The sequence below is a fragment of the Scomber scombrus genome, chromosome 22 (genome assembly GCF_963691925.1).
Source record: "Scomber scombrus chromosome 22, fScoSco1.1, whole genome shotgun sequence".
Classification (NCBI taxonomy): domain Eukaryota; kingdom Metazoa; phylum Chordata; class Actinopteri; order Scombriformes; family Scombridae; genus Scomber; species Scomber scombrus.
In genome coordinates, this window is record NC_084991.1 from 11,020,644 (window position 1) to 11,033,064 (window position 12,421).

The following is a 12,421-nucleotide window of genomic DNA, read 5'->3' on the forward strand; positions in this document are numbered from 1 at the left end:
GGTACTGATATTTCCCATTCTGCCGCAAAGGTAAGAACGAGACCACATCAGAGTATGTGCATGATCTAATTAGCTCTTATGTCTGAACTTAAGTGAGGATAAACCGGGCATGTGTTCAGCCCTATAGTGCTGAAATGGACCGGCACAGGAGTACCGCAATGCAGAGCAGTGAATTACCGGTGCCGATCAGGCGTCATAGGGGTGAAGTGATGTAAGGGGCGCTGCGCAGTTTCTTTGAGGGGATTTCCGTTTTTGGAAGGACTGCGACAAAGTCACCATTGTATGTTAGGAGAAGGGTCTAGCTTCCCACTCTGCAGTTTTAGTCATAACCGCACATGCCAAGAAAAGAAAGTGTGTTTCTGTGGATGCAGGGAGGAGGCGCAAGGTGAAAGTGACAGATACTGTATGCGTCAAGGGCGCAGGAAGCTGCAGGGTTCTCGGTGGCATCGACTTGATGAAAAACTAACAGTCCCTGATGGGAAAGAGGGCAACTCCCATATTAATCAAAAACTATTATGTGATCTGTAGGCCTACTATTATTAAATCTGCAGCTGTTGAGTTCAAATCTAGGCTTAATTTCTAATGGAAGAAATTGCAGTGATACAGATTCACATATTTCCACTTGGGTAACTTGAAGTGTACCCTGAGACATAATTACATCATTGCCAACATAATAATGTGCTTCATTTAGGCTCGTCACACTCCCCCCTACTACTTTTTTTCTCGTCTGGTCTGTAACCGAAAAGGCAAAATATGTGAACTGCTAGAACAATTTAGCCAACCCCTCTCTAGATGTCAACAGATTCAACATGGCTACAAGGCTTTTTCCATCTCAACATTTGATCCAGAACAGAAATCCAGCAACAGCACATTCACTCAAACAACTCAAATGTAGTTCATTTAAATCATTCCAGCTCCAACACAGTGAACCCTAGATTTAAACATTCTTGGGATATTCCTCTTGTTGAATTCAAACATCATTCATTGGATTGTGATTTTCTGCAGCCACAAAACCACAGCAAATATTATTCAGGCAGTCACTAAGACACTGGGCTTAATACATGTGCTGACCTAAATTTCGCTGGTTTGTCCAAAGAGGATCTGTGATGGGATTACTGCCAGGGGAAACACATGAAAACACTCTGACCAATTGATCAGGAGTAAGGGTGAAACAGATTGCTGCAACAACTATGTGTAAAGCTTTCTATAAAAGTAATGATGAAGCTTGTGTGTTTATTTTATTAAATAGACTCACTTACATCAAGTCTCACTATTTACTGTTCTTGCCCTTGCTGAAAGACAAATAGTATGAAGAAATGAGGCTGTACAAATGCAAGATAGATGCAGCAGAGCAGTAGAGTGGTATTGACATTAGTGTTGAGTCATCAATAGTGCACAAGAGGACTCAGCACTGCAGTCTGGGTGTATGTATCTGCTCTCTCTCTCCCTCTCTCTCTCTTCTCTTCCTCCTCTCCCTCTCAGTGGCTCAGGCATGGCACCTGACTGAGACACATGGGAGGTGGCTGTCCGGCAGTGTTTTCTTCCCCCACAATGTGTCCTCTTGTTGTCCTGCCTTTCCTTCCATCCTCTAACATTCATTCAGTAAAGATCTGTGCGAATGGACAGCTTGAACTCTCAGTGAGTGGTACATACAGTAAATGTGTTTGGTTTTTTTCCTAAGGAAGGGAAGCTGTTTGATTTCTTCCTGATTTACTGTCCCTGCTCAAAGCTCCACAGCCTGTGACATTATAGGAAGATTATCTGCTGCAGATTGAGCTTAAAGCTGATTGCTTGCTGTGGTTTTTAAAGAAAGTTTGGCGTATCTCTGATTAATTTTACAACGACAGCTCAAAACACAGAGGCAGAAAGAGCATCCATAACTGTAACTTATGTCACTCCCATAACATGATTAAGGAAATTCAGGCTGTTCTTACATTAGTGCTTTTTGCAAATGCCTGAAATTTAAACCTAAAATGTGAATGAAACAGCTTTACAGGTAGCACGGTCAGATTATGTGATAGAGGTGTTAGTGAATTATTGCGTGCATGTCACGATGATGATGAATTAATTAAAACACACACACATAAACATACTGTAAATGGATTTTTAGCAGCTTTCATTTCAGGTGCTGTTGTATAATACAATGATTTTGGACCATTTGGGCTCCTGACATCCGTGTACTCACTCTTATCTACCTGATTTCACACATTTGATTCAAGTAGGAGACACTGACTCCTACAAACCCTGAAACTTCTTTCCTCAGATATGCAGCTTTTATTTGCTATAGGCCTGAAATCATACAATTTTGGACACAGCTGCTGACATGCCTATTTGATAAAACCAGACCCACCTATTCCCCTCACATGATAAGATCAGTGCAGAGGTTTTTCCTGTGCTTCACTGTATTCTGGAGTGAAATGTGACTCAAAAATGTAGACTTCTTCACTAGGACCCTTATGAGTGCACAGGAAGAGATCAAGCCCCACCTCTCTTTCAATCTTTGGTCCATCCTATTTATTCGCATGTTCCTCCCCCAGCCGTTCCCTCTCTGTTGTTCAATGTTCTCTTCTAACTGACCTCTCTGGTATGTCCTGCTTGATGAGCTAAAATGCTGCAGTTGTTCACTCAGCACTGACGTTTCATCTTGCAGAAGTCATGTGCTTCATGTGTGACAGCACAGCAGGAGCTTGTTCAGGTACTGTAGTGCTACCTTGTGTTTTGTGTACAGACAGTCATGGTGTTACAGTGTGTTAGAGTGCACACACAGTGCAGCCTTGTGTTTCGCTGCAGGAGCACTGTGCATTTCCTGTCGGATGTGCACACTCTCTGCCTGACTATTTGCAGTGTTCTGCTGAGTCATTCGTATCTTGAATCATTTATATCCATAGAGAATATTCCAGTTAGTTTCTCTAGAAAGTCAGGCTATTGTATCATCTTTCACATAAGTGTTTGATAATACGTTACACTGTAAAGATCATGCTAAACAGTGATTCTGTTCAGCCTCAAACACCCATATTCATCTTTCCTTTTGTCCTCTTTCTTTGTCTTTCCAGTTCATATTCTGTCCATCAACTTCCTGTCTGTGTCGATCTGTCAATCCGTCTAACTCACAAGGCTGTGAGTTGATCTAACGACTGTGATGGCTTCGACTACTTTACTGCTACTGGCCATCTCCTCCTCCATCTCTCTCACAGGTAAGAGACACAGAGATTCCTTAAAATATACCGCCCGGTACTTCAAAATCATTTAAAAAAAATGCCAGTAGTACTGTAGGTGCTTTGGTCATGTAAAGTAATTCTGGTGTGAACCATGCACGCAATTAGCTGACCCAAGCTGTTTCCGCTTTGCAGAGGGAGTACTGTTTGGTGAGCCCAGAATATATGGAGGTGAGTTGAGTTTTCTAAACAATCAGAACTATAACAAAGCATGCTTCAGATGCGCCATTATGTTTCAGGGTAACTGTATGTAATAGTGGGGTATATTTTTGTGTTAGCTAATTGTAATTAATAATGTTAAATTTGTCAGAGGATGCTACTGGTTACGGCCCCATCTTTGAGGAGGAGCCAGTGGATGTGGTCTATACTGAGGACTCACCTGATGGGAGAATCTCCATGAACTGCAGGGCACGGGCCAACCCACCAGCTTCATACAGGTTACACATTGCAATGCACTGCATCACATCTGTATATTTACACAAATTCACCGGATGAACAGCACAAGTAATTTATATCAAGAGGTGCAATATCATATGCAGGTGGCGCCGTGATAACTGGGAGATCAAACTGATGGAGCAGCCAGACGAGCACTACAGCCTGGTGGGGGGAAACCTGGTTATCACCAACCCTAGACACAAAAAGCACAGTGGGACTTACATCTGTGTGGCCCGGAACATCTATGGCACAGTCATCAGCAAGGAGGCCAGGGTCAAGTTCGGATGTGAGCATGTCAAATCTGCTAGTGCAGCTGGGGCAGTGGTAGTATTCAAGGTTTTCGACATCTTTTCTTGGTGTCATTGCATTTTTTGATCAGTCTTCTCAATTGATTTTATTTATTTATTTTTTTACCAGTCAAATTTTCCCTAGAAGACACTATTTTACATTTGACTTTAAATAAGACTTATTCATCTCACTCCTGGCCTGAACTTAGTTTAACAGGTCTTGGAATGAAACTTGACAATGCTATACCTCATTACTGCCTTTGTTACAAGGGGCTGAGGCCTAGTTTAGTCTTCCCTCTTATTGTTCTTTTCCTGAAAATTGCTGGGAAATAAAACTAGCAGAGAATATCTCTAATGCTCTATGTTGAAAGAAGAAACACCCACTCTGTTGGTTTTAAGGTCCCTGAATGACTAAAGCTGGTTCATTTCTTTGAGTGTCAGGTAATATTGAATTTGATGACGCACAGTTTTGCAGTGCAGGCTACAATGTGTTGTATAAACAGTCACACTTCTTACTTTTAACGATATATTTTGTGAAGAAAATGCTCTTATATTTAAACATTTCCACCTGTTTTGCTGTTTAGTTGTGGAGGAGTTTCCCCAGGAGGAAAGAGACCCTGTGTATGTCAAAGAGGGACAAGGGGCAGTTTTGCTGTGCCGCCCTCCAAAAGCCTGGCCAGGTATGTACACTTCATCATGTTTAACATTACAATGCAGAAATTTGAATCCTTTCTGTGAGAAATTTGTTGCAAAGGACTAGTGACTTCTGTTATTTCAAAATGTGTAGGGATTTAAAAAGCTCTGGTACAACTACGTGTTTTGTTTTTCTTTATCTTCATTTAGAGGAGGTGACCTACCGCTGGATCTACAATGAGTTCCCAGTGTTCCTGCACACAGATAATCGTCGGTTTGTCTCTCAGAAGACGGGGAACCTGTATATATCTAAGGTGGAAGCTCAGGACGCAGGAAATTACTCTTGCTTCGTTTCCAGCCCCATCACTGGGAAGAGCGTCTTCTCTAAGTTCATCCCTCTCATCCCCTCACCACCCGACGATGGTTAGTGACGTGTGTATTTCCTCCTCATTTATCTAATAGCTGACATTCAAAATTTTCAGTATATAAAATATTTTGCATCAGGTGAGGAGAGAAAATACCCGGCCGACATCAGGGTGAAGTTCCCAGACACAACTGCCATGCTAGCTTCTAATATTACATTGGAGTGCTTTGCTTTGGGAAAGTAAGTTTTCATTCATTTCTGCTTTGGGTTCGCCATCTAGTTATGTTATATTATTTCACTGAATCCATTCAATAATCCAGTTACATTTTTTTGCTGTGTGTCCATTTAGCCCCATCCCTCATATTGTTTGGAGAAAAGTGGATGCCACTGACCTACCGCCAAATCATGAGATCAGTGAATCAGGAGCTGTGCTTCACCTGTACAATGTGCAGTATGAAGACGTGGGAGCATACGAGTGTGAAGCCATCAACACTAAAGGGAAGGACTGGCACAAAGCTTGGCTCTATGTGGAGTGTAAGTGAGCTCATTTGAGTGTGCTTAACAAAATTAGATTGTAAGGTGTTACACTAACAAGTACAGAGACAAGGGATATTACTACTTACAATAAAATCTGCCAGCAGTGTGATATTAAGATAATCATAATTCTCTGTAGTAATTGCTCATTGTACAGAGCCTCGCAAAGGATCTTGCAACATTTTAAACTCAATAATTGATGCACTTCCAAGTCATGGTTTGCAAAGTTCTAGGTAACAAAAACATTTTCTCAGGAAAATGCAAAATTATTGAGAGATGAAGAACTTTTGCAAGACTTTTTTTTCTCCATATAATTTCCAGGCCTTTAGTGATACAGGGAAGGGGCAACTGGACATCAGCATCATCACATTTATGCTCATTTTGTCTTCTCAGCTGCTCCAGAGTGGGCAGAGACCATTAACAACACTCAGATTGACATTGGCTCAGAGCACACCATGCGCTGTGTGGCATCAGGGAAGCCCTTCCCTTTCATCCGCTGGTACAAAGATGGATATATGGTAAAAACGCACTTGTTAGCTACCATTAAAGCAGTAGGCGGGGGTATGTGGTAATAAACTCAATAAACCTTTTTTTTCAGTATGGGAAAGGGGAGCTGAAGTTCTCCAGTCTGACTTTTGATGATTCTGGGATGTACCAGTGTGTTGCTGAGAACTACTGGGGCATCAAATATGCCAACGCTGAGCTGCGAGTTATTGGTGAGCCCTCTAGAAATGGCATTAGAACAAATTATATCTTGGTGTACACTAACATGATTTTCCTTTCAGCTAGAATATACAGTATCATTAATTTGGGGTTAATGATGACTAAACTCACACAATTTAATCTGCTTCCAGCCTGTGCACCAACATTCGAGTTTAACCCTGTGAAGAAACAGCTACTTGGGGCTAAAGATGGCCGTGTGGTGATCGAGTGTAAACCTAGAGCAGCTCCTAAACCTAGATACACCTGGACAAAAGGCAAAGAAGTGCTCTTTAACAATTCACGGTCAGAACAACTTACAATATATTCAACAATAAATTTAAAATGACCACGTCACAGATGTACTGTGTCACTGAGGAGTCAGTCCACTTACAAGCAGCTTGGTTGTGTTAATTCTGTTCACATGTAGCATTTCCATCTTGTATGATGGGAGTCTGGAGATCCTCAATGCCACCAAAAATGATGAGGGCATTTATAACTGCTTTGCCGAGAATGACAGAGGAAAGTCCAACAGCTCTGGCTATCTCACCATCACAGGTCAGGTCATTTGTTTTTGGTGACATTTTTTCAATTAACAATCTCTGAAATCTCTTGAATTTTCTGTCCCTGAATTGTATTTGTGATTTTCTTTTCTAGAGGCTACCATCATCACAGAACCACCTGAAGACACTGAGGTTAAGGTTGGTGATGAAGTGATTCTGAGCTGCTCTGCTTCATTTGACCCCATGCTGGACATTGCCTTCATCTGGGCCATAGACTTCAGAGTCATCGACTTTGATTCCGAGTGGCAACACTATGAACGTGTTATGGTAGGATGATGGTTTATCTGACTGGTGTCTCATGATCAGTCAATTTTCAGTTAATGAAGGATATCTCAGTTATGTGCTATTTTATGACTCTGCCTTGTGCACTCATTGTTTTCCTTCTTCCTCCCACGCATTTCTCTTTGTCCTTTCCTCATTTCTCCTCTCCTTCCTATTTTATCTCCTACTTTTTGCTACCTGTTATAGAGTGACGACGGCAGTGGGAACCTGAGAATAAAAAATGTGCAGATCTGGCATGAGGGTCGCTACACCTGCACGGCTCAGACTGTGGTGGACAGTGATATTGCCTATGCTGACCTCAAAGTTGTCGGTGAGTCCCAGAATGTCTTGCCTGAGGAGTGATAGCGTGATGTGTGTGGCTGAGTGCACCAGCACCCACTTGCTGATCAAGGCTGGCAGTTAAAAGGGAACTTATTTGGGAATGTAAAACCATGCATCTTTCCTCCCTGTTCCAGGTGTTCCCGGTCCTCCTGGTGTGATCCGTGTGGAGGAGATCGGGGACACGTGGGTGAAGCTGTTGTGGACTAAAGGAGCAGAACATAACAGCCCTATTCTCTCCTACACCATTCAAACCAGGCACTACTGGGCTTTGTATGAAGATGACTGGAGGAATGCCAGCACCTGTAAGTACTGCTTATTGCCTGCAGAGGGCAAGCTAGCTCCACAGATCTGATCATGTTTGACTTGAGTGCCTTTTGTGTCTCCTTCAGCTCCAATCTTTCTCGATGGGAGTGTGGAGAAGGCAGAGGTGACAGATCTTTACCCCTGGATGGAGTATCAGTTCAGGATCATCGCCACCAACGAGTATGGCTCTGGAGAGGCCAGCATCCCCTCCCTCAAGATCAAAACCTGGGACGCTGGTAGGGAGAGACATAGAGCATTTATGCTTTTCATATAATTATATGACAGAAAACAAAACCACTTTTTTTTTTCCAGCTCCATCGATTTCACCCACAAATGTGGAAGGTTATGGAGGTAGAAATGGTGAGATCGTCATTACATGGGCAGTAAGTAAACTCTCAGTTGTTTACATGGCATTCATCAAATCCCTGCAGTAACAAAAGCTGAGTAAAGTCCTTCCTTTACCCCTGTTCTCTTTATTCCTGATCCTTAGCCTGTGCAGCCGTGGTATTTCTATGGCAAGAAGTTTGGCTACATTGTGGCATTCAAGCCTCACGATGCTTACGACTGGTGGTACGAGACCATCTCAGACCCGGAGACGAGGCGTTACGTCCACAGAGACTCCTACTTCATTCCCACTGAGGAGGACTTTCAGGTCCGAGAGTTTCAGGTGAAGATCAAGGCCTTTAACGTGAAAGGAGATGGACCCTACAGTCTCACCAAGGTCATCTACTACCCACGAGATGGTGAGGATTTTTTGTTGGTGGTGGTGTTGAGGTTTAGAAAAATAAAGGACGTGACATTAAATGTAGAGCAACTTTCTTTTTCAGTACCTACAGAGTCTCCGACAGACGTCTATGCCAGGCCGGTGTCTTCTACGGAATCCCTGGTGTGGTGGCTGCCAGTGGTCGACACTGGAACGGGCCTGCAGCAGTACATCGAGGGATATCAGGTATAGAGCTTTTACAAATTCCACATACCAACTGAGGATTTCTGTCTCAACTCTTTGTTGCATGTGATACCCATTTCTCTCCCCCCTTGTTTACTGTCAGCCTTTTTGCCATTAAGAAATAAATGCAAAAGTGCCCCCAAAAAAACATAATTTAAAAAAAAGAAAAAATGTTAAACTCTCTATATAATCTAAAACATGAATATATTTAGAGAGAGATGAATCAGCATTAATGATTTTGCTAATTACAGACAACCAATGACTCCAGTTTCTGCCCTTAAAGATGTATAATTCATTGTCTTGTCAATTACATTACACATTATTAGTCTTGCTACCTACCCTTGCTACATCATCACCTTATTTTGGCTGACAACTGTTGTTTCTTCTTGGTCAGGTCAAATACTGGAGAAAATACGATGACCCTGAGCCAGGAGCCAATCGTATATTTGTTTCAGCTAATGTCAATCAAACCAGGTTGGAGAACATGCTGCCAGACTCACACTACCTCATTGAGGTCCGTGCCTTCAATGGAGCCGGCCTAGGACCCCCTGGTGAACACTGTGAGATGTTCACAAAGAGACCACGTAAGACCAGTCAATCCCAATCTGTGGGCAGTAAACACCTGCAATCAAAATGTGTCTCACTATAATTATACAATGACAGATTTGGTCTTAATAATTAATTTTGTTGCATTTACAGCACCACCTGAGGCTCCCAGGATGTGGCGCTTTATCAGCTGGACAGGAAAGTGGTTGTATGTGTGGTGGGATCATATCCAGTACGACTGGTTTGGCAATATTTCTTTCCCACTGTACTACAAGGTGGGTGTGGAAAGCTTTGCTGCTATCTATTTAGCCTGATAATGAGTTTTTATTGTGCCTCTTGAGATTTTCTGTCATTTATATACTATAATAATGTCAGACTGTGTTAAGCATGGTCCAAGTTACAAAACTTCAGGTGAATGTATGTTAAAATGCTCCTTGACAGTCAAAAGCCAGAGCTTCATCCTGCTCTGCACACTCTGTTTGCAAAGTTACCTCTACTTCCCCATCGAACTGATGAGCTCAGACATGTATGCTACTTCCTGGTAGCTGGCCAATAAGAACACAGTGATGTCATTTGGATGGGACCCTAAAGACACAGGAGCTAAAATTGTTTCAGACAGAGGCTGATCTTAGGGTTGAAAATCTCCCATGTTTCTTGTTTCTCAGGTCATGTTCAGAAAGACTGGCTACATCTACGGCAAAGTCTATATCACTGGTTGGCACTTTATGGACTTTCCCATGCCTCAGCTTGAAGACTATGAGCTGATGGTGCGTGGTCGCTATGAAGGAGGAGATGGCCCAGTCAGGAAGATTAGTATTCTGGGTAAGACTAAAACAATTTAATGATTGGTTAAAGATGAAAGATTTGTGTCCTCTTTATTCTTTTGACTCTTGTTGTTTCTGCTTCCTCAGGTAAAGCATCCATGACCACACCAACTCTAAGCCTTGTATCTTTGGTGCTGCTGGCGCTGTGCATTGTGGGATTTGAAATGTAAGCCTGCCACACGCAACATGTACATAAAAGACTCTGGGAAACAACTGTGGACCTAATTAGAGATCAAGTCTTCACCTCTAAACACATAAAATTGGTGCGTCCACCCTTCACACCTGTAGTCATGGTTAAGATCCCACATCATGCAACTGTCCTGCATTTGTTTGTTTGTTACACCACACTGGAAGATTAGGTCCCACCAAAATAGAATTGGGTGTTGGCCCTGCCACTTTTTATGGACATTCTTCATCCTTTTAAATGAAGAAAAGAGCAGTGAGCAGATCTGTTGAATACAAGCTGTAAAATGTGGGACTACATAGGCTACAACTGTTAATGAGGAGATTCAAAATTCCCTCTTTCAAATCCAGTTGTGCTTTAGCCAAGTCACTCCAAACTTAACATGAATGAAGACAGATGATAATTGTTGGATATTGTGACAATAGACTTCATTCTCTAAACAAAATCTCCATACAGTATTTATATAGACATAAATGCATCAAGAAATGGCACTTTTAAGTTGTGTTTGTTAAATCACCACAGCAATATACCCTGTCCCTGTCCATCATTCAACCTTCATTATGTTCTTATTGCTCATACCTGTTTGGAGTTTTAATAAGTTGGACACATAGTATACTTAGGTAGAATTTAACCCAAAGACTGGGCAAATATTATTCATAGCGAGAACTAACAATCTCTCAGATGGTCAAAGCAATGAATAGTATGTAAAGAAGTGTATAATAATCACTGCAGCAGGCTTGAAATGAGCAGAGGAGTGTTTTGTTTGTTTGTTTTTGTATGTGTGTAGTTTTTATGAGGGTAAAATGCTTATTTGCAAATTCTCTTTTTGGAACACACGCAATATATTACATTTTTTATATCAGATTATTCTTCATAATCTCAATTGGCACAGCTCTATGTTCTATAAATTCACTAATTTTGGACATTTTCAATGGTACTGTGTGACAGGTATATCACTTTGATTAAATCTTCCTCGAGACCATTGATGACATTTGACAGCCACACAATGTTACATCTTAAAGAACTGTGAGGCTAGGGTTGGACAGAAAGTGCTGTAAATCAAATGTATCTATATACTAATTTCCTTTGTTCTGTCAGGCTACAAAACCATTAAACAGAGCACAACAAAAATGTTCAAGAATTATTATTATTATCTTTCTCTTGGTTAAGTTTTAGTCTATTCCTGATTTGCGACTTACATGCTAATCTTTTATCAAGAAATATATGGTATATGACTTGCAAAACCATCTTGTCCATTTCTGATGTCAGAAGAAATTGGCATGTGTAGATGAAGCCATTTGACTCTTTAGAGTCAGTTTGGACTCATGTTCAAAAAGTATTTCATCCTTTAAATTTCTGTCAAGCAGAAGTTGTGTTCATTTAGTCCTCCATTTAATTTTTTTTTTTTTTTTAATTACTCGGAAACAAATGGGAATAAAACTATGTTGCTTCAGACAGTTTTTGCCTGGGCTTTGGTGTTGAGTCTTATTAATGTTTAATGTTTAATTTGGTTAACAAGCAATATAAGCTTGTTTTCTTGTTTTTTTATTTCTCTGAGCCTGAAAAACTAAAATGTGATGTGGGATTTTATTCAGCAGATGGCAGTATATCCTCATGCCTTTTAACAAATATTTGAATTATCCATCAGTCCAAACAAGTCATCAACGATATACTGTGCAACTGTTATTGTTAATCTGACTTGTCACATTCCCATCTTATCATCTATACTATATAATACTTGCAATAAAATACAAAATGTGCTGATTAAAAATATACTTTTTCTGTCTATATGGGGTCTTTTTTCCCTTTGTTTACACTTGTCTAACATTATAGTAACATTACTCACATCTACCATCAGTTTTTTTCACAGTACAATATGTGGTATGCTAGTTTTGGTTTTGCTCTTGCTTATTCTGTATACTGTGAAGAGAGCACGATGTCCAGTCATAATTCCTTGTGAAGCTTTTACAGAGAAAAAGGAAGTATTTTTATGCCTCAGGCTGGCGATAACCATGGCTGTGAACAAGATATCTCAATAACGACTGGAGAGAATTTCATTAAATTTGGTCCACATAGATTGAAGAATTTACTGACTGGAATTTGGTGGTCAAAGTCACTGTGACGTCGCAAGACTAATTGTTGAACATAACTCAAGAATTCATAGCTAATTATGACAACATTTCATCGAAATGTCTGATAGGATAAAATGAAATTTTATATCCAAAAGGTTAAAGATCAACTTAACTGTGACATCATAATATTAGACTGGGTCATTCCGTGAAATC

The 12,421-nt window shown here is 40.9% G+C and overlaps 1 protein-coding gene across 1 annotated transcript; it reads left to right on the top strand.

The window, feature by feature from the left end:
• The first annotated feature begins 3,056 nt into the window (after nt 1–3,056).
• On the top strand, nt 3,057–11,890 carry cntn1b (contactin 1b). Its single transcript, XM_062443530.1, has 23 exons — nt 3,057–3,194; nt 3,351–3,386; nt 3,526–3,652; nt 3,755–3,936; nt 4,522–4,617; nt 4,781–4,993; nt 5,075–5,174; nt 5,284–5,468; nt 5,862–5,986; nt 6,067–6,184; nt 6,323–6,473; nt 6,598–6,725; nt 6,825–6,997; nt 7,199–7,322; nt 7,468–7,635; nt 7,723–7,872; nt 7,949–8,019; nt 8,127–8,379; nt 8,464–8,585; nt 8,977–9,166; nt 9,282–9,403; nt 9,794–9,950; nt 10,040–11,890. Exons 1-23 carry the CDS (start codon nt 3,140–3,142, stop codon nt 10,120–10,122), a joined length of 3,129 nt encoding a protein of 1,042 aa, XP_062299514.1. The 5' UTR covers nt 3,057–3,139; the 3' UTR covers nt 10,123–11,890.
• The last annotated feature ends 531 nt before the right edge of the window (nt 11,891–12,421 follow it).